The sequence below is a fragment of the Nothoprocta perdicaria genome, unplaced genomic scaffold (assembly GCF_003342845.1).
Source record: "Nothoprocta perdicaria isolate Ctin4 unplaced genomic scaffold, notPer1 scaffold_155, whole genome shotgun sequence".
Classification (NCBI taxonomy): domain Eukaryota; kingdom Metazoa; phylum Chordata; class Aves; order Tinamiformes; family Tinamidae; genus Nothoprocta; species Nothoprocta perdicaria.
In genome coordinates, this window is record NW_020454705.1 from 824,116 (window position 1) to 847,032 (window position 22,917).

Consider the following 22,917-nt stretch of genomic DNA (forward strand, 5'->3'; position numbering starts at 1 on the left):
CATACATAGTCTGAAAGGAAAAAAAAAATATCACTATTGACTACTAAGAGACAAGAGGTAACACTCCAGTTAGCTTAATAACGAGGAAGGAAATTGTTGTTATCTTTTAAGACTTCTAAAGATTTGGAAAAAAAAGATGTGCTCAGTTAGGCACATAAACTCAATTGGGTAGAATCCAGACYTTAATTTATTGCATGTGTCAGCTCTGACACAGAAATGTATCAAGCATTTGAAATTTGAATCATCAAGTGGATATTTGACATTTAAATTACAGTAGATCATGAGGGATCAAATGGTAGTTGAGAAAAAGCTCTGKGTGTTCCTTTATTTCATGTATGGAGTATTTCAATCATTACTGTATAGGTAAATTAGCAACTAGTTTTCTGTGTCACTGATAACCTGGCTACAGTCCTTTTTATTTATTTATTTGTTATATTCTCACCTCCAAGGTTTTGTTGGCAATATTTAACCCTCTTTCCCATGGTCTGAAATTGGATTCAGGGTGCAACAAGTCTGTTTGCAAACAGTTTTTGTTCAGCATCTCACCTGTGATTTCATTTTGTTTCTCTTTCCAATCAGAAAATGAAGAGTTTGGCCCAAAGACGCCAGTCTGCACCATCTTTGATCTTTGTCAAAGCACTTAACAGGTCTAGATCCGTCTCAAGGTGAGTCAGTGAGTTTTGATGGTTGTATTATCCTGCAGTTTTCCAGCACAAAACTGGAGATGTTGTTGAGCTGGAGATGTTTCTGAGCTGTTGTTCATATCAGGTTACCAACTTGTTGTCCATATTGGGTGGCTATGTTGCCACTGTTCACTTCTGGTAGCGGCAGAGCAGCAATGTCTGCTGAGAGACATGATACGTCCAGAGATACTCTGCCTGATCTCCTGGGAGGGATTCCTGTGCTCTTCTCACACGGCCACTCTACGCTGTTGAGTTGAGTGGGCCAGCAGAGCTGCTCCCCAGTTTGCAACCAGATTTGCACCCTTGGGCTGCTTGTTATTTTTTGACTAGCCATGTTGGGATGATTGCATGGACAGGAAAATTATGGATGGATGTTTCCCATTTTTCACCCTGTACACTCATGCAGTGCCAAGTCTAACTCTGCGCGGTTATTGTGGGATTGCACTATTTAGACTGAGCTAAGTTCTGCCATGGAGTGCTGCCTAGCTCAGCATGGCAGAGTGTGTTGAAAGTTCTAGAACCAGATGCTGATTTAGGACAATGATGTGGTCGCTAGGAGAGCCTTTCCCTTCCGGCAAGGTCATCTTGTGGAGCTGAGTATGTGGTGTGTTATGTGTTCAACCTATTTTCTCTTTACCTTCTGCCAGGATCTGCTATTCCTCCTCTCTTCCTGCCCCAATGTAAAGTCTCCATAGAAATGGCTGGATATTGCCCAGCTCCAGCCCATGACCTGCAATTTGAAATTCTTTGCATAGATAACTTTAATATTCTTATGCTGCAGTTTATTAGACTTTAAACTTAGAAAATATAAGTGTTTACTAAAAGCAAACCATCTGATAGACCATTAGTACTTCTAGTTGTGTACAGTTCTTTACAAAGAAACATTAATGATGGAAACTAAAGGGTAGCTTGGTAAAGAATATTTTTCTCCTACACTATGTTAAGTAGTCAGTATGTGAGCTCTGGAAAGTTTTCTCTGATCTAAGTAATACCTGGTTTCATATTTGTCTGAATTCATGCAGAATTCCATTTTTTTTGGAAACCGATGGAAGTATTCTGAGAAAATTTCAGAGTTGCAGAATAGGAAAGAAAAAATAGTTGAAACTACTTGCAGGTCTTTTTACTGGTTATGACATAAAAGAGGAAATGTAGAAAAGAATTCCTAAAGGAGTTTACACCTTTTTTTTTTGTGTAGTCTTGTGGCCTGAGCATAGGACTAAGAGCCAGGAACATGTGTTTTAGTTCTGGCTCTGAAGTTTCCTCTGTGGCCTCCCTCTGACTTTCTTTCCAGGTTTCTAAAATAAGGCAAATAGAAATTTTGTAACTCCTTCATCAGAATGCTGATTTTTTAGAATGTCTATATTACCATATCTATTTTCCATTTGCTAATAATAGTAAATTATTCTACATTGTATTTGTACATTCTACATTGTACTTGTAACTATATTGATAGTTGTGATAACACCTTTTGGGCATAGATCTGACTTTCAGAACTGAGATGCTAAAATTAGAGAGAGATGGATTATTTCTATAGGGAGTAGCAATAACTGGAGAGTACACAACGCAAGAGAAATCAGGTCACCTCTGGTTTCCTGCAGTTTCTAGGTGTCCTGTGGGCACCTATGTGTCTGTAATGTCTCCCTGTCAAGCTGTCTTAACACTTGCTATTCCTTGCAAGAAAAATAAATTATATTCAAAGCTCATATTCCAAGACTTTAATCATTTGCCCACAAGGCTTCAGAAATTAGTATTTTTTTTCCTCACTTGTGCATTTTCTTGTTTTCCTGCCTACTCCAGAAGTATCAGAGATTGACCATAGCTGGAGGCAGCTGGCGTAATGCTCAGATGTAACTTCTGACCTCAGAGTTCGCTTTTCATTAGATGTAAATATGTCTTGCACATAGTTCATGTCAAAATACACTTCAGATTTGGTACGTGGAAGGTTTATTTCATAAAGACTCTTTTTGATGGAGAGGACTGAAGAAGGGGAAATATTGCCTTAGTCTGCAGAAGGGGCATACTTTACTGGGCAGAGACTAACCCCTCAGTTTGAGGATTGCTTGATACTGCATCAGTCAAATCTGTCCTCGTGTGCAACAAGTTGGCCCCTCGTGTTGCTTTGAACTGAAGTCTATAGCCTCAGTGTAGGGGTATCTGGTGCAGTTTGAGAGTCCATGGGCCAGAGCAGGTGATTTTGTAGCTTCAGAGTCCATCATTAAAAGGATAACTTTGGATGATGATGAGTTTGTTATTGTTCGCAAGAGTAGTAATACTCACCTATGCCAAACTTCCTTGTTTGGCTGTGCAAACTGCATTYTTCCTCATCACTCAACTGATGGATATGTTTGAACTTCCCACTTGGTTTGCCATGTAAAACTCTTACGAAGTGCTTTCTGTTAAGACTTTCTAAAGAGCAATAAATTGACTTCTCATGGTTTCTAATCTTCTCCAAATGTTTTATCTCAGAGCTGTTTCAGCCCTTAGTTCCCTTTCTTGTAGACTCAGCCAGCCTGTGAAATCCATTATTCTCCTCTGGCAGTGAACCTTAATACTGAGCCTCCAGAACACTGACTTGTTAATGGTTGATTAATGACTTGTAGATAATAAAGCTCCTATGCAAAGTTAGCAAACATCTGTGAGGGATTTATATGAATCCTCTCACCTCAGCAGCTGGCTCACCTCAATATTTGTTGAAATTAATGAACAAGTGCAAAGTTTAAAAGGGCAGGAAATACTTAGAAGCACAASTCAGTTTGTATTTTTATTCCAGTTTATACATCAGGTGCCCTTGGATTATATACAGGGCACCTTCATAAAGTGTGGAGGCAGCCATTTGAGGCAGACCCGCCTTTGGGTAATTTAATGGTATTTGTTCAAAGAAATCATTGTGACATTTGGAGATGGCTGTTTCAACTCTGAGAGAACTGGGTTTTTTTKTTTTTTTTTTTAATGGTAATGTTGCTGCAGTTGTAATGGGGCAATGATATAAGTGAGACAAGATTGGCAGCGAGACCTAGTATCTTTTATTTAGACAAATTGATCTAGTTGGGGGAAAAAAAAAAAGCAGACTCTCTTGTGCTCTCATGCTCTTCTTCAGTCCTGAAAGAGATGCAAATCTGAAGGTCTTCTGTCCTTTAGAGCATGTTTTTGTTGGATTTTTTTTCATCTATATCATTTGATTTAAAGAAAATTAAACCTTTCTTAAGAATCTTGCCATGCCTTGTAGGCTGTATAAAAGCAATTGGAAATGTTTATTCCTACAGAAGAATTCTAAGATCATTGCGTATTTAATGGTGGTGCTGTACAGTTGTGTAATCAGGTTGTTGCTGGTATGTCTGTCTCACTCGAGCGTAACTGAGGCCAGCAGAGGAATTGCTTCTGATACACATAGGATATTATAGTGGAATTTGGGACTTTACTTCCAACAGATAAAGGTATACAGACTGCTTTTTACCTCCTATTTTTGCTTCGCTTCCTTTTCTCATTGCAATTTATCCTTTCTCACAAAGTTGTGATGGACAKGTGTCCCTGCTTGAGCAGGAAGGTTGGACTAGACTATCTGTAGAGGTCCCTTCCAGCCTTCGCCATTCTGTGATTCTGTGATTCCGTGATAAGCATGTAATGACTGTTTCACACCATCAGATGTCCTTTTTGGAAGCAAAGTTTTTGGAGAGATACATTGAAAAAGTAAGCTTTTGATATTTAGTTTGGCTGATATTTGATACAGAAAAAAATGATTGAGAATTAACTCTGTTAATATGGATGAAATCAGCAAAGACCTTAGGTTAGTTTTATTTGGCTCTGGAGCTGTTGTGCAGTTAAAATTTTCCTCTTTTTTTTTTTTTTTTCTTGGCATCCTTTAATGAAAACTGCCCTTTTTAAAGGATATACTTTAATTCAACAAATATTATAAGCTTGAAACACTAATTGCTAAAGCACTTGAAACACTAATTCCTTCGCTGCCTCTCAAAATAATTTTCCTATGTATGTGACAATGCACAAGCTACCAAGTTTTTATTTTGTGTAGATGGACTTCTTTCCCAATCTGGGATCCCTATAGAGCCAGTCAAATTCTGGACTTCTTTCACTGGTGATTTCCCTTTCCCTAATGCACATCTCAGAAGCCTTTTGAAARTCATGTTTTTAGAACTATGCACTGTTTTTACATGCTAAAACTTACTGATACATTTCAGTGTTCTTGAGTCTTCATGATCATTTACAAATATGCTTCTCTATAAACTAACATGACTATCGGTCATGACCAGTGTTGTATGCAAATGATATTATATTTGATGTAAAATAGAAGGAAGATATTATTTTAAAACAAGTTTGATAACGAAATCTTTAATGAACCTGAGAAGGAAATAACTAAGAGAACAACCCCAAAGCTTATATTATTTGGATTGTACAGTTGAATATGTTAAGGTAAAAACAGAGGATTTCAGAAATATCTAAGGTGTATTTCCCTCTCCTGCTAGCACAACAAATATGCCAGTCTTCATGGAGAGGCTGCTCTTCCTTTTCCTAACTCACAGGAGATGATTCTGGAATGTCATCTGTAGTGGGACCAGTGCCAAATGCTAAATACCCCAGATGATAACAAAGATCAATATGTATGATCTAGTAATATATCCCATTTGGCTGTAGTCAAATGCAAAAGGTTCCCCAGMTCTTAGGCATTGGGTCTGCAAGGTTTTAATCGGAAGGTATGTGGATGATCCAAGTTATGGGGCTGCAGGAGAAAAAATAGAGAGATTTTTAATAAATGTAAATTGCCAGAAGGTCTTAACTGTCCCTTTCTCACAGAGAAGATGAGTACTTGGTGTATTAGACAAATCCGCCTGTAGAGAGTAAGAGAATAGAAGTTTGTTGTGAATAACCAACCTGTTAAGCATACATTTCAGCTGTAATCGTTCTGCCTGTTTCCATGGCAGCAGATCATTTTGTGGAGCAGAAGAGCTCCGGCGAGGCGAGTGCGCTGCGGGATGCTTCCCAGGGCTTCGTCCTGCTCCCTTTGCCCTCAAGTGTGTGTGTCCGACCCTCAAAGGTGATGTGTGTCTCAAGGGAACYGGGGCCATGCATGGGGGCCACCGTGGCTGCTGCCTCTTCACACCCAGAGCCTGCCCTGTAAAACAGAGGCTCTGGTGCAGTGGGGCTGAGGGGGTGGATGCAGAAGGGGCTACTTAGAGCCAGCTGCCACTATGAAGCACCTGTGGGATAGAATCATAGAATCACAGAATGCTTAAAGTTGGAAGGGACGTCCAGAGGTCACCCAGTCCAACCCCCCTGCACACTCAGGGTCACCCAGAGCATGTGGCACAGGGCTGTGTCCAAGAGGGTTTTAAAGATCTCCAAAGAAGGAGACTCCACAGCCTCTCTGGGCAGCCTGTTCCAGGGCTCTGTCACACTCACTGTTAAGAAATTTTTTCTTAAGTCCCTGTGGAACTTTTGATGCTTCATTTTGTAGCTGTTTCCTCTAGTCCTGTCGCTGGCCACCACTGCAAAGAGGCCACCCCATCCTCCTCACTGCCTCCCTTGAGGTATTTATAGACAATGATCAGGTCCCCCCTCAGCCTCCTCTTCTCCAGGCTGAACAGGCCCGGCTCTCTCAGCCTTTCCTCACAGGGCAGATGTTCCAGGCCCCTGATCATCCTCGAATTCCTGCGCTGGACTCTCTCCAGCAGCTCCACATCCCTCTTGTACTGGGGAGCCCAGAACTGGACACAGTCTCCAGATGTGGCCTYACCAGGGCTGTGTAGAGGGGGAGGATCACCCCTCTCGACCTACCCCAGGATCCCATTGGCCTTCTTGGCCATGAGGGCACTGCTGCCTCACGGTCAACTTGTCATCCACCACAACACCCATAAAATGTCACCTCCTCAAAGTAACCTCCTCAAAGTAACAGTGATAGCTAAGGTCCTGTCCTGTAATAGTGTTAGCTAAGGTCTTGTCCTGGCCCCGGTGAGATATGAAACACGCTATTGTATCCTGAGCTGCAGCGCTGTGGACACACCATAGGGATAAACCCCCAACCCAGCCTCTCTGGCAGCTYGTGCTGAGACAAAGCTGTGGCAGGGAGTGAAACGACACGTTCACCACTGAGGAAACACCCCTAAATCTCCCCCCATCCAAATAGCATGATCTGAAGTGACTAAGGCTCTTAATCTCCTTAATTTACCCTTAGAAGGATGTGTGTGGTGGGAGGGAGCTTGCGGAGGCAACTTTTTCCTGCCTCTGGTTCTTCACAAAAAGCATGAGGGCTGTCAATATTGTCACAGCGTTTCCCCAGGTGAAAATCAGCACTGAAGAATTAGTCCTGTACCACACATTTTTAGTTTTAGAGTCACTTGTCAAGGAGGCTTCAAATATACACAAGAATATAAAAGAGGCATTTCATGAAAGACGGAAAAGGTACAAAAAAGCCCATAAGATAGGATCTCCCAATGGGAAAATCTAACTCCTGGCAGTGCTTGAAGTTTTGTCTTCGCTTGTGGCGTTTGGTGTTTTTTTTCCATTAATGTTCCAGCTACCGGAGAAACGTGGTTATAAAACTCACCGTTTCATTAGAAATTAAGTTCCCAGTTATCAAGATAGAAAGACAACTCTATTCCCAAAGACTCAGCAAATAAAGGAAATGAAAAGGAAATGAAACATCCTTCATTTCTGCATTGAATTTTTGAATTACATTATTCAACCTCAACATTTCTGTTTTTWAAAAAATTTTCAGTTGTATGAGAAATTTTGATAATTTTGAGATTTTATCCTTAATCTGAATGAGCATAAATCTCTGTTAGAATTTCYCCAGATTTATCCTTTATGAACTTGCATAAAAATAGTGGAAAATCTCAAAAAGACAAAAATATTTTGTGTCAAAGTACTCTTCCTTTTAATGCAACTGCATATATTTAAAATATAATAATATTGTGCAAGCTGTAATTTTCATAGTACTTCTAATTCTTGCTTGACTGAAGTTAATTATGACACTGGAGTATTGTTTCCTTAAACTGTGTGCTTGAACGCAAAAGTTATTTTTATGTAGTAATAGCTGGGGATAAAATTTTATTAACTGTTAACAAGGAACACAGTGAACTTCTTGAGGCCTCAAATGGCCTTTTAACTCAGGGACTGGCATTCCTGTCCTCCTGCTGGGGTTTTCTGTTTTGTTTTGTGTGTAAGCATGTGCCTGTATGTGTGCATATGTTTATTTTTGATAAAACACATCAGTTCTTCATTTATTACCTACAAACTGGCTCGTAGCGATGTTTGTACATCTGGAGATTGAAATGAGCTGAAGTTCTCAGAGATGTGCTGCCCTTTTTAATAAAATAAAAAGACTAGAGGTAAAAAGGAAAGGCTTGAAAACAGGGTTTTGGAGGGACTGGAGCTTAAAAGAGGGATTCATTTTACAATAAATGACTAATTGTTTAACACTAGCCGATTCCCCTTTGGATCTAAAGCAGCGTGGGGCGCTTCTCATCAGGATGAGTTCATAGCTCAGGTTGTCCAGATGTCTCGTTGTCGCAATGTGCTTTTGGATTAAACCCTTTGGGGGGCTTTCTGGATTAGCCTGGAGTCTTGGCAACATGCAGCTTCTGTCCAGCCATTGCATATCCCTGATTTTAGACGGCAAAATCTCTGCCAAGTGACAGGCTGGCCGAGCAGCTTGGGCAGCCCTGAGGGAATGGCAGACCTGGCTGGGTCAGAGTTCCTAGTGGTCATTTATCTTGTGTAAACAAGCAGAAACCCTCTAATGACGTGCAGGCTGATGTGCAGCCTTTGGTGCTCTCATCCTTGAGAAGGACCAGGATTAAGCAGGCATTGCGCTCCCAGGACTGATGATCGGGCATTGCTTCCTCCAGGCACACAAACTGCTTGGGAAGAGCTTGAGTCACGCCACAGGTATAACACACACGCCACAGGTCTGTCTGTATACATCCTCTGTACTCAGGGCTTAAGTGTTTGGGTACCCGGGGCTAGATCCTATAAAGGATAATCAGCCCCACGAGCAAGGCATTGCAAGAATTTAGGTACTAAAATCTGTGACTCAAAAAGCATCATTGTGGTGGCTGCCAGACCTCCCAAGTCTCTCTGTTCCTTAGACACTTTACTATTGACAAGAAAGCTCCCCAAATACCTAGAGTTTTGCTTTTGCACACTGCAATACTGCATTTCTGTTGACCCCACTGAAAACAGATCAGATGACAGAACAAAGTCACAGAGAAACTCAATCTGTTAGTCCTCAGACACTATTTAACTTGTCCTGCCAAGGGCAAGAGCCTCACAAAAGCAATTTCCAGTGTGGCTGTCTTTTAAATCATTGCCTGAGTCCACTTTTATGGATTGCTTTTTTACTAATTGTTTAGGGCAGTGGTTTCCAAATAGGCAAAAGCAGAACTGAGGTAGGAGATCTAGCTCACTGGGTGTTTTGACTGAGAGAGACCTGGTCAGCATTGCAACCAAGGACTGGGTCATCTAGCAAGCTTTATGTAAGCTATGCTAGGTCATTTCTAGCCTGCCCCTGAAGGGCCYTGCAGACCACTAATGCTCTTTGAGATACTGCTGGCCTAGAAGTTGGTGTGCCTTTGATGCAAATGGGTCACCCAGATTCTGTTCTCTGCCTCCTCAGACAACTAATCTTCCATATCCCAGAAAAGTGTTGCAACTAATAAAGCAGAGGGTATCTGGAGTGGAGACTTTCTTCTCTCTCCCACTGTTGAAGCTGGTGCATGATGCAGAAAGGCTTGCACTATTCCTGGAGTGAAAAGTTTTTATTCATAGGAGGGAGCTTGGCTCTGTAGATGAATAGTAGTGGTACTTACCTGGCAGGGAAAATCCTGCCAGGATAATTCAGGATTATGTTTGCATGTCACCTGCTGATGCACCCGTGTTCAGCATGTACTGTCACCTCGCTCAAAGTGCCTTTAGGCACTGAGATGAGCATGTTGGTGTAGATCTCCATGTCCTCGGTATGGGGCCTGTGTATTGAACACAGATAGCACTTGGTGGGTCTGGGTATCTAAGCACATCCTAAGGGCATCCTGGCTCTTCATGGGTTGTTCATAATTCAGGATTATTCATGAAATGCAGAAATGATTTTTCTGCCTCCCGTGTTGAAGATCCTCATTGGAATGAACACTCAGGCTGAGATGTTTCACCCACTTTATGTCCCACACTTGCAGTAAAATTATGTACAAGACAGGGATTTTGGAGCACATCCCGTTTGTCAGCGCTTATCCACTGATGAAACATGGTCTGTTGCTGAGCCCTTCTGATAAAGAGCAGCCTCACACACATTACCTTCAGTTTTGGTGTCCAAGAGCACGACAGGTTTCCTGGCGGGTGGCAGCTTTTCCCAAGCCAGCTTTTCCCAAGTCACTACTTCAGATATAGACAAGCTCTTCTTGCAAACCAAAGGGTCCAATAAAGGCAAAAGAAAAATATCATCAGGTAGAAGGCTCTTGTGCTTCCCGCTCTCCAGGCTCCCATTCTTTGTGGCCAACATGCCTATATCCACTCCTCCCCGTGTGACTACTATCAGCTGCAGGGATGTGGGGAATCCTCCAGCCTTCCCTTCCCCAGGAACCCCTGTTCCCTCAGGTCACAGAGGGAACAACAACCTCTGAGTAGATTGTCCAAGGAGCTCTGCACAGGTATTTGTTGGATATGGAGGCAGTTACTTTAAGGGAGTTAACAGGTGCCTACAGCTGGAACTAATTTGTCTGCTGGTTCTCGTAAGGAATCTGGGTCATTACCCATGCAATAGCAGGCCACAGTGGGCATATCAAGTAATCTCTTCGCTGTAATAGGATAATTCCTGTGCTGTAGTACTAGTACCAAGACGTGATTTAAAGCCCTTGAGGCAAATGAAAGACAAATTTGTTCCTGTGCAGCTGGGGACAGGTGCAGTGAGGTGACAATCCCRTCTTCCACAGGACACTGCAGATTCAGAGCTCACACCAAGCATTTCATCTCRTGTGCACCTTAGTTTGAAAGACCCATTGCTACAGAGGCCTTGCAGCATGTGCTGGCTATTTTTGTTAACCCAGAATTATCTTTCTGTCTTAAAAGTGAGTTTGAAACTCACTTTTGCAGGAAGGGCTAATTTTGTCCCTGAGTTAACTCAAGATCTGTTGAGTTGACCTGAGTCTTTCAATGCCCCAAATGTGATACCTGTGTCACGAGAGAAAAAAAAAAAAAAAAAAAAGAGAAACTTCATTCCTCCAGTCCACTAAAATAATTTTGGAGATGTGGGTGAAGCTGGGAGGCCAGTATGCACCTCCTTATTCCACTGGGAATGAGCAGGAAAGAGGCAATATGGAACTCGCAAAGGTGGCTTCTACCTGTTGTACGTCGCAAGAAGCTTCAAAATCCCATAAAACCCTAATGCAGAACAGCACTACTAAGTGATGGTGCAGTGGAGTGTTGAGATSTGGCCCTTTCTTTTGTGTCTTTTCATCCTTCCCCTCCTTCTCCTCAAAAGTCACTCCTTTTGTGCCGAGGAAGGAGAAGGAACAAAGCAATCTTTATCTAGGTGAGTAGTGCCTGGTCTGGTGCACCTGCWGTGGCAGTGAGCTCAAAGTGCTGCTATGTTGCTCAGTAAAAGTGAATGGGAACTGCTGTGGGGAACAGAGGATCGATTCTTCCAAAGGCCAGGAAAGACTTTACRGACTTCTGCAAGAATATGACTTCTGCATATGCCCTCTCCTAAACTTTTCCCCCCATTAAAACCTCTTGGAGTTGTGATCACTAATAAAGCTCTATTGCAGGACTGGAGAACACCCACACTGAAAGTGCATTTCAGGGTTTAAAGAACTTGTGCTAAATTCTTTTCTGGTGGAAACAGGCAAAATACATCTGAAATGTGTGATGCTAATTTATACCAAAAAGGAATTTTGCCCTTGTGCTAAATTTTCAGAGTAAACACCTTGCAGCTATTTGTTAAAGCAAAACAAAAAACCTTGGAAGGAAACCAAACCACAAGCATGTTTGCTGTCTCCAGCCACCACACTGTCGTACATATTTGCTCTGCAGAGAGTGTTGTCCTTTTGGCTATGTAGAAATATAGAAATTACTTAAGTGCATTTTGTTTTCAGTCAGACTGCCAAGATTCCAYACTGAAATGTGTGGAGTTGTTCTTTTTATATCTATCTATTTATTTATTTTTATTTTTTTCCAAATAATGTGTGTTACCCTAAAGGCTTTTTTTTTTTTTAAATTCTTAATTGTTTATTTATTTTTAGAAGACTACAAAAATAGATTGCTGTGTGCTTTGACATACCTTAAACATTGGTTAACCTTRCACATTAACGTTGGTTAACCAACACCTTAAATGTGGTGATTCATCTTAATTATTTTGACTACTTTTAATAAGATTTTGACATTCTGCAGAGATCATTTCAAATACAAAACGAGTTTTARGATCATATGATTCTTTAAGTTGAAATATTTTCTCTGTATATTTTGAATTAAAATGGATATGCTAGTACTGGTAATAAATAGGTGCAATAGGAGGGAACCTGACCCGCTCCAGTGAGTTTTAGAAGCAGAAAGTGMTTTTAGTGATAGCCCTGATTGCTCCCCTAAAATGTAGATTTATCTGTGTGAGTAAACCTTGCTCCCCCATGCCATTAATACTCATCTGCCTTCCCCTGCCCAGGGTCGTGCTTGCCTTGCCTGTCCTGCAGGGATAATATACATTTTAATCCAAGCTCTCCGTGATCCTGCTGACACTTATCCTGTCGGTTGCAGTGTTTTCTCGTGCACCTTGCTCGGGTCCAGCTGCTTGCACAGATCGAGTGAGGACAGTCCCATGCTAGAGGCTGGCAAGGGGGACTGGACCGGGCCTGTGGCAGAGGGCTCCAGTGAGAGCCAGGCAGGTCCATAAGGGAAAGCACAGGGAGAGAGGTGGCTCTTGTGGAGGTAAAAGAAATTACAAGCAGTGAAACGCAGTTGCAATAGGCATTTTAGCAACCGGAAAAAGAAACTAATACTGCTTAAATTACAGAGCAGATCTCTGTTTCATTGCACAAAAGCTACTGCCCAGAATGGTGATGACTTAGGAGACTTTAATAGAGTGCCGCACAAAATAGACTTGCTATTTTTGGAATGCTGTGCTGTTTTCTTAAAGTGCTGCTTCAACTGTGTACGATTTACCATAGGTAGCTGAGAGCCAACATGCCCATTGTCTGTAGAAAGAAGCTCCCTTAGCCATAGCCAGGATCAAGCTGACTCTCCATACAATTAAAAGAGTTTTATGTTCATCTGTGCTTTGCTGCCTTCYCTAAATAGTTCATTTCAGCACAGGAACATTTGGTGAAACCTTATGTTACCTAGAATCTTCCTGGAAAACACTACCTCAAACAGAGTCCTTTTTTGTGCTTAGTTTCCCCCTCCAGGCATAATTATTACTTATTATAATAAAGTGCAGCGTAAGCTTAGATGAAATGCATATTCCAAATCATGAAAAAGCAAAATGGGAAAAAGCACCAAAGATAAGGAGCACGTGGCTGATCCGCTGAGCGCCGCTGGGCTTGGCTCAGAGGCAGCAACAGCAGTGAGCACTTAGCACCCTTGAAAATACAGATGATCATCATTATTATTTTTTTTTTTTTAAGAAAACGACTGTCTCCACAGGGCTCTGAGCCTGCTGATGGTTCCATGTAGAGGAGCCTCACACAGGGTGAGAGGAGCTCAGCCCTGAAGCTGCAGGGCTTGGTGTGGCCCTGCCAAGTGGCTAGTGGGGACAGGGCCAAGGGGAGCTGGCCTCGCCGTCAGCATCTGCGTTTGCAGCATCCTACTCCAGCTGTAAAGGACGTGTGGGTCTCTGCCAAGCCAGAAGCCATGTCACACRGATTGCTCTAGCTAGATATCATTAACATGCAAAACCATGCAATATTCCTCAGTTTCTGGCCCTTSCCACCTGTTTTGTTTCTTCAGGTAGTTTGAGCAAATGAGAAAGTACCTAAGCTGGGCTTTGATTAACCACAGTTCTGTAAAGACCTAGTTTCTTGCTGATAAGTTTCAGAAATACATCTGCTATGTGTCAAGCAATTATACCTTCCCCCAGGCTTTCTAATAGGGGAGTGAGGTTTTTCAAGCTAGGTGCTTTAATGAGCTAATGAGCTATGAGAAACCAAAGTCATCAGGAGCACAAGCAGGACTATCTCTGTGGGCTTGCATTACATGAAATGCTGTTCTTGGGTTTAGCTTGCTTTTCTTCACACCTGTGAAGCCCTGATCTGTTATCRTGATACTGTCAGGTTGGTTGGAAGTGCAGGACATGTCCAAACTGTCCTTCATGGTAAGATTAGGTAAGTGTTGAGGTGCTGACATGTTAGCAATGCAACTGAGTGCAGAATAAGCAGCCAAGGAGGGTGGCTTAGTAGTCCCTGCTGTGTCACAGGCTTGGTTGTTTTTTCTCCGCTAACTTCAGGAAAGGCAGGGCTGCAGTCCGAACTGGAGGGCTTTTCTGATGGTTGACTAAAGAATTGTTCTCAACACCTTAATAAGTTAGATAACTTGCATGCAAAATACTCTGTGAGCACTTCATCTGGGTTATAGAKATATAAAGATCTCCAGCAGTGAACTATCTTGTCTTTTAAACCCCAGTGAATGGTGCCTGACACATTAACAAAARTCTGATGCAAGTTTTCATTAAACTGACATTGAAATTGCTTCTCATATGAACTTTTATGAGCTTAAGGATCCAAAAAAAAGAGAGGCATAGAAGCACATGCAACTACTGTTACCTGTTTTCCAGGTGGGGTAAAAGATTTCCAAGGCTCAGCTGACGACATGACAAGAGCTTGACCTTTCCAGCTTGGGGTTGCACTTGGCCGTATCTCTGCTGTCACATATTGGATATCATCCCTGACAGGTGTGCCCATTTTGGCAAAAAGATCACAACGTAGGCTGGGCCGCAGACGTTTCTTACTGGGCAGATAGCTGCTGCTTTCACCAGCCTTGAAAGGGCACCAATAGCTTCTGCTTCCCGCAGAGGGTTGCACGAACCCCGCGCGGTGGCTCGCTGATAATAAAGCAAATCTGCTGAACAGCAAAGTTGTCCTGAATTGAGAGACCACGAAGTTCCAAGTTGATTTGTTTTGTTTTCCTGAGGATAAATGGCTGGTTCCTCACAGTCATCCTACAGTGGCCCTTGCGATCTACAAAACAGACCTGTGGCCTCCCAACATCACTAGGACAGTGGCCAAGTGCTCTGCTTGGTGGCCCATGTGGCCACCTCCAGTCTCATGTGTGCCCTAAGCTGTGTCTTCCATGCGTGTAGGCACAAAACTGGAAGAAACCACTGGGTATTTGCGTGGGCTTTGGCACTGGCACAATTACATGATATATTTGCTTGAGGTACCTATGTTTGATATGAGTTTAGGCTAAGCTTTTCACTGTGGTGCCAGTTTGGAAAGGCAGCATACATGGTTCTCATGTTGCTGGGCTGATTCAGGCCCCAGCCTTTCAAACAGTGTCTGTTTTACTGCTCTCTTAATTAAATGGTGCTCCTTCTTTGTGAAGGGCTTCAACAAGTAAAGAGCAAAGTGCTTTATTTCAATAAATCCTGGGCATGCGGAGAGTGTTGGTGCCTGCATCATTAGAGAAAATTGACTTTGGTGGATGCAGAGGACTGCAGCAGCGGAGGGAAGTGCCCCCTGAAAGCAATAACCAAAACAACGTAATGAGTTTTAGGATGGAGCGTGAGAGGGATGTTATTTAGCTGAGATACCTGCAATAGCTCATGCCAGCCTAGGTGCCTTGGAACAGATTGTTCCTCTGAGGCATCTTAGAGTTTAATCTAAGTCATAGATAGACTTAAATCCTCATCCACTGAAGCCAATGCAAAGCTTCCCATTGGCCTAAATGACACTTGGATCATGGACTTAGTAACAAATTAACATCAACTGTTAGACTCTGTCTTGAAGAGTCTTTGATTTCTTTGATTTCCTTCATTGGTTCCACTACCAATAGGCATTAAAGCTAACATCTCCATTGCAGTGAGGATTAAATAAACACCTTGGTATCACGCCATTAAGATATCTGCTTTACTCTGAAACCCCAAGCAGGCTCTGCAGGGGGAAGAGTATGTATTATTTGTACTTTTGTGGTGTCTAGTAAATACAGAAATGATGAAGTGAGTGCTGATGTGTTTGCTGTCATGCTGAATTGCATTGGGAATATATTTTTCAATGTTTGGCTGATTCAGCTTCACATGCTACACCAACAAAATTGAACAGTTCTTTTAAATCACTCTGTACAGATGTCTATTTTGATAATTTGAAAAATAATAGAGCTAAAATATAGGCTGTGGAAATGCCAGAAGAAAAACTCAAATTATATTTCTTAGCCAATGCAGTGATTTTAATCTATGCCTGAAAAACTCAAAATAGTTCTGTGCATGCCTCCAAATTACAGGACCAACTTCTTGTTTAAGCCATGCGTGGAAACTTCAAACTCAAAAATAGTATTTTCAGGAAGAAATATGCACTTGAGAATAGCGAGTTCCACTGGCAGGGCTATCTCAGTCCTGGTATTAGCATTGCTTCTATACAGAATGGAACGTGGCTCACTCCACAGGATATCCGTCTCTCAGAATTTAGTTCACAGTTCCTTTTTCTCAAGAAACAAGAATGAAGGCTTTTCTTTTTCCTGTCAAGGTGGAAAGGTGACTGTTGTTTTGTAGCTTTTATTTATATCTTAATCATAGAATGACTTTTAGGAGAACATAGAAAAGGCAGAGAAAGTCTTAGATAACTGACTTTTTTTKTTAGGATATCAAAAATCACATTGGCTAAAATTCTGATTTTTGCATAACTCTATTAAAAGGATTTTTCAAAGAATATTTTAGTCCTTAACACATTTCCAAGTAAGTCCCGTTTAATAGCCTGAAAGATGGGTGAGCCATTAAAAACTGAAATTCAAAATTACCTGTCATATAAGTCCCCAGGCCTGAGGACATAGCTGATCTGTATTTTCTTCAGTGTAATAGAACTTCAATTTCATTTAAGTCTTGTAACAATAGAACATTAATTATGAGGATCAAAACAGACCAGGCTTTGAACTGTTCGTGAATTTTCTCCCATGTTTCTTAGTCATAGGACCATAGCAGATTCTGGTTGAATTAATAGTTTTGATTTTTTTTAGCTTTATTTCAAAGGGAGAAAAGACTGCCACATTTTTCTCGATTAAAGTTTTCAGGTAAACTTCATTAAAGCACATGGAAGTGCTTATTACAGTTCAGAAGGCAGAAATGCAGATGCTGGCCAATCAAAAGGCAGACTTCATTCAAATAACTGGTTTATGTTGTTACTTCATTTTCTAAAACCACCTTCATTTTGCTTGACCTCTGCCGGCATTAATAAACATGCTGGATTTTCCTTTGCTTCCCTGAATGAGACCAATTTTAATTAGTTTTATTTGTGAAGTTCCTAGACTGACAAATCAGGATGTAGGAAATGGGCAAACAAGACCGATCAAATTGAGTTTGAGATATACGGGCATGCATTTACAGGGACATCACCAGGGGCAGGCCTTGCAGTATGTTTTTATAAAAGTTTCCACTGTTTAGCCGATAGCAACAAAATGTGAAAGATTTTGTACTAAACATGTCTGATGCAGGGCTTGAATGGAAGTAGCTATTTCCTCCTCTTAACCTTGAGTAAAGGCCATGCATGGGTTTCACTTTGATAAACTGGGCATCATTCCTGAAATGTTCTGGGTAGAGGGCTGGTAAGGAGTTTATGAAATTGAATTTCCAGGAGCAATCAGCCCTTAATGGACTGGTGAACTGGTGAACCAGTTATGCAAAAACAGAGGGGTAGGAGAGGTGCTTGCTGTTTGCTCCTACTCATGTTGCTGGCCACGTAGCATATTCACCCTCTTGCTTTGAACCCAAACTCTTCTTTCTGCTTTAACCTGCACACTGCTGGGCACTCCTGATCAAATAACTTTGAATTATTCATTCTGAAAGTCATTCCTCCTCCTTTCTCTCTTGACTGAAGAAGTAGGTAATTAAAGACAGGAGGGAAACTTCCCATCAAGTTGAGGAACTCTTTCAAAAACTCAGCCTTCCAGGACAAAAAGAGAACCTCTGCAAAAGGTGGAGATCCCCACCGACTCCTTACAGACCAGTGAAAGTGTGTCTTGTTAACTGGCCTACAGGACAATCTCAGAGCTTATCCCTTCTCTGCCAGCTGTCAGGATTTCCTAAATCGGCTGAGTAATCCAGCCACAGGCATCAAGGGGCTGTGCAAGGAGAGGAGGGTGGAAAAGCAGCCAGTTCTACGTTAGATGCAGAAAGGTTTGTAACCTTCTCTGAAGATTTTGTCTGCTCTCTTGCTGCCTTCAGCATCTCTCCCATGTGCTTTGTGACTCTTATTTTAAAGATACAGATCCTCTCCCAGAAAAGTCATTAGAAATTTTTCAAACTCCTGATGGAACTAGGAATAAACTATTATCTCTCAACTGTCCATTCAGTCTTTCTTTGCCAAGTTTGATTTATTGGTAGAAAAACATGAAGTCACACAGCATGAGGTGATTATCTTGACAAGAGATGCTTGGGTAAGAGTCAGTGGGAGCCTAAGGAGGGAGCTGTCTGAGAAATGATCCCTTTTTGCCTTGCCTTCTCTGACATGACCACAGGGCCAGGGACCTGAGCCCAATGAGACTGTCAAATTCCTACCACCTTCTGAGGAATTTGAAAAGGCTGCAAAAAATGGATTTTCCAGCCTGGTTCCTGACATAAAAAATGAGTAGACAGGGGAAGATGCAAAATTTTATCTTTGTTTTTCTTTAAAAAAAAAAAAAAAAAAACTAAATAACTAAATAAGTACATCATGGAAAAGAAAAGAAAAAAGAAGAACTGAATACAACATCCATTCAACCTAAAGGAAATTTTTCATTTGGAGACACCCGTAAGGAAAACAAATAAATGGAGAGTTCCCTGTACAGAATCGCTAGAAAAAGGTAGTGGTGTGTGCTGGTTTTAGGTTATAGCTATAGCTATAGGGACCAGGTCCAATTCTCTTATCTGTCTGGGAGAATTTGACCCCACACCTCTGGCTTTCCAAAAGGAGAGCTTGCTCCTTTGGAAGGAGAGTGCTCCCCTCAGACCATCTCAGGTGTTCAGTTCTGCCAATAGACTCAGATAGACAGATAGACAATACAGAGAGGATGAGAAATAGGGTTGTCCTGTCATGGTGAGTGAGCTGAGCATCATGCTAGCGAAAATCTGTCATTCATTTCTGTTTCAGTAATGATTTAACTATATTGTGCAAACCTGTTAAATAAGGAGGGACTGAGGGAAGCCTGTCTCTATTGTCAGTAATCCTACGTCGCACTGGCTGCAATCTACTCTGTACCTCCTTAGAAAGATCAGCATCTTCCAGGAGAGCCTGAAAGTATCTGTTAACCTAAGTTTGCAGTTAGAGTGTTGACGTGCTAGCTCCAGTGGTCTTGAAGGCTTAAAATACTACCTTGGCAGGACCTTTAAAGTAGTATCTCATATCAAGGCTGTGATGAGGTTGGAAGTGCAAGGAGGAAAAAAATAAGACTTCTATAATGAGACAATGTTAGACAGAAGCTATCAAATATTTGTACTTTAGTCCATATGTCAGGACTGGCCTGGCATGAATTACAGGCCAAAACCTTCCTATATGCAATGCAGCAGCCTTCACTCCAGCAGCTTTTTCTCACTCTCTGCCTCCCGTAGCCTCAGAGAGCCCCATAAGAGCACGTGTGAGTAGAGCCCTGCTCCAGGGCACCCAGCCTGGCCGTGCCACGGGGCTGAATTTGGTGCTTGTGAGATGTGTGCCTCAAGGGAGAGGCTGGGCGGCCTTTCCTTGTGTTGCTTCTGGCACGTGGTCTATCTCTAGCAAGGTTCAGTTGCACTTATGTTTGGGTTTGGTTCTGAATAATTTTAAAAATTGCTCTTAACCCAAAGAACATGCCTTTTTCTGACAAGGGGGCATACAAATATGTCTACATCATATATATTTCTTCTGGCTTTATGGAGAGCCTACAAAAGATGCGGTATTTTGTCTAAGAAAATGAGGACAAATTTCATGTGCCTGAACTGTAACATATTCAGTGAAGAAAGTCTTTAAAAGAACTTGACGTGGGATTAAACAGTTAGATTATACTCATTGCCCCTCTGCTCTTTTACTAAAATGTAGCCAAATAAATTGCCTTTAGCCCTGGATGTGGGAAGACGTTGCCTGGTTCTCGCTCGCTGACAAGTGGCTGATTTGCTTTCTCTTGTTTCCTTCTGCAGGGAAGGCTGTTTCTCCCCCATCAGCCCAGAGGCTTGTCCCCTCGTGCAGTCCTTCATGTGCCACAACCGAATGTTTATCCTCGATGGCCACGTGCAGCTGAAGACAGGCCTGCAGACCCAGGAGCGACACCTTTTCCTTTTCACYGACCTCCTGGTTGTTGCCAAGTCCAAGTGAGTATGGCAGCCCAGGCAGCACTTCCATGGAACAGCTCTTCTCAGCAGAGTGTAATATGAACTTCCTTAATGCTTTTTCTTCAGATTTCTTTTTTTCCTGAAATCACATTGTGGTTTTTCCTAAAATCACAAAAATAAGTGATTTTTCCTAAAATCATTTATATTTGGCCAGTGAAAGTTAGGTGCTTTTGAAAACCCGATAGCCCTGAAGTCTGGGATGCAACATACTAGAGCAGTAGCAGGTAGTCTGAATTTTTTAATATTTCCTTCCTTGGGAATCCGAGTATCAGAAGACACTCATCGGTGTTGAACAGTCCCCTACCTGCTGCCTTGAACTGGCTGTTCTGGTTTGGCCGGGTCGTTGTCAGCCCTTGCAGTGGATGCCCCATGGGTGGCTGTGTCACGCAGAGGCTCCAGGCTCTACCACGTGTCTGCTTTGATGCACTGCAGCGGAGAGGAGCTGTACATATGGAAACAGACATGGCAAGGAGCTGTATGTATAGAAATGGAGATGGGAAGCGGTGCCTCCGAGCCCGGTTCTGTGGGCTGTACAGGGGGAGTAGGGCGAGGGAAAGGGAAGCAGTGCGGAGCAGCCTGGGGAGTGCCATGGGTAATCAGGCTTGCTGCTGAGCTCTGATTATTCACTCTACCATTCACAATTAAATCAGATTTACAAGCTGTGTCTAGCATGCCAGCTCCACGCAGCATTTGTGGTTTAAGGCAATTTTAGAGGGTGCTTTCACTTGCTGTTATGGGTAAAGGGGAAATAATAATAAAGAATCCTGATGTGGCTTCATTCTCTGTTAGGCACAGTGTTCGTGGTGTCACAGGGTGGGCAATCTCAATGTGAATCCTGAGCTTTTGCAATGCATCTTCTTGCTTAAGCAGCTGTCTCAGAGGCTGCTGGGAAAAGCCAGTGTAAATCCGTGTTTTCTGTAGAAATCTGAGCTGTGTCCATTTGAATCACACACAGCAAACATCCAGCCCCTCACCCCCCTCCTCCCCGCTGAGCTCCTTCACTTTATGTGGTGTGGCAACACGGAGGATATTTTACCCAAAAACATGTTCTACTACTGGTGAGGCGGCAGACAGAAGGATCTTCACATTTGGTTAAATCCTGCGGATCTTTACATTTGGTTTGTACACTGGTTTCGTTTGCATATTTATGTTTGTGTTTGGCTTTAGATGGGACTCGCCTCATGTTATTTAAGCTTTCAAACATCAGATATTTACATCTGATTAGCTTTCTGGGCTCCCTTTATAGCCACCSAGAGACAAAGTAGGATCTTGCTGCAGGCAACTCACCTTGACCTGAAAAGGTGCTAAGGGAGCGTGAGGAGATCTGTGCTCTTGGAGAGGTCTCTTGCTCTGTCCACTGACTAAAAAGGAGCATAGCCTGGCTAGCCTATGCCTAAAGTCCTGATTTTTTTGCACAGTAAAAGCAGATGAAAGGAATCTCTCCCTTGAGGAACCCTGGTCAGCACACTGAGCAAAAGCAATGTTAGAGCTCTGGGCTGAGCTGTACATCACTGCACGTTTGATTGGGACCCAGAGGGACTATTTGCTTTGGAAAGCACCACTCTCTGTAACCACTGCAAAATCTCATGCCCAGGGAGTAATAAAGTCTCTCACTGCTCCCGATTAAATGTGGGGGAGAGTCTGCAATTTCTGAAGAAGGCAGAACAGAACAAATTGTGCTTCTGCATGTGAAAACAAAAAGGAAGAGAAACAAGGGTTTGCTAGAAATGATAAAAAGAGCATTTTGAATGATGTTACTTTGTGCATTTTACAGAACTGATTAGGTTGTTCTCTCTACAGCTGCCTTGTCAGCAGTTAAAGCATCAGAGCCGTCACTAATGAATGCTATTTAAAAATCAGCATTTTCAAAAGATATCATGTAATAAAATACCATTGCTGATTCCTAGAGGGAAAATCTGAATAGTGTGCATTGCTCTTCAGCAGGAACTATTGATTCTTACTGACTTTTGAATAGCTGATGCAGAATCAAGACAGCAGGTCACCARGATAATATCAAGACTGAGCTAATGATGCAGCTGAATCTGACTTACCTTCAGAAATAACCCTGGTGAAGGTGCTAAAAATTTGTAGTGCTCTTTTGTGTTAAGAAATTGTTCAATCTGGGGCATATATGTGCTAAGAGAATTCTTTTTTCACTTGAAAAATTACTACTCTTTGGAATCCCTTTACCTTGTAACACATGTGTTGTCCCAGCTTAGGTAGCCAGTCACTGTACAAAGGGAACTCATTTATTGCTAGACTTTGTATGATCAGGTAGGAGGTTTTCTTCTAAAGAGCAACTGATGCTTTGAGGCCTCTGAGCTTRCTGGATAAACTCCTGTTGGGTGCCGAGCTCCTGCTGAAAGGAATCTGCATCGCTACCATTGAATGATCTGGGCACACAATTGATCTGGGCACTCTGGACAAGGTGCCTGTAGGTTCATTATCCAAAGCTTTCTAATCATTTTTGGAAAAGTAGGCTGTTACTTTTTCATTTCGTCCGTTAGCCTCTCTTATAAAAATAAGAATAATATTTACATGCTGTGCTTCTCTCTCTACTGAATCTTTCTTCACTCTCTTCGTATGAGGATTAAGTCATAAATGAGTTGATTGAAAGAGTTTTTCTCACTAAACCAATGTTAAGTATGTGCATTTTTATACTGTTTTCTATTTACTGATTAGATTTCTCACAGGCAGCATGTGTTTTAATGTGGCAGTTGTTGCAAGTAAGTATTTCATGGGCTTGTCCATTGATCAAAATTTCTA

The 22,917-nt window shown here is 42.1% G+C and overlaps 1 protein-coding gene across 1 annotated transcript in view; it reads left to right on the forward strand.

Annotated features, from left to right (window-relative positions):
* The first annotated feature begins 582 nt into the window (after nt 1-582).
* Nucleotides 583-22,917, forward strand: part of ARHGAP20 (Rho GTPase activating protein 20) — a 51,577-nt gene continuing 29,242 nt past the window's right edge. Inside the window, exons 1-2 of the mRNA XM_026035053.1 lie at nt 583-665; nt 19,960-20,130. Of these exons, the coding sequence (XP_025890838.1) occupies nt 583-665; nt 19,960-20,130 (254 nt within the window). The remainder of the gene's footprint in view (nt 666-19,959; nt 20,131-22,917) is intronic.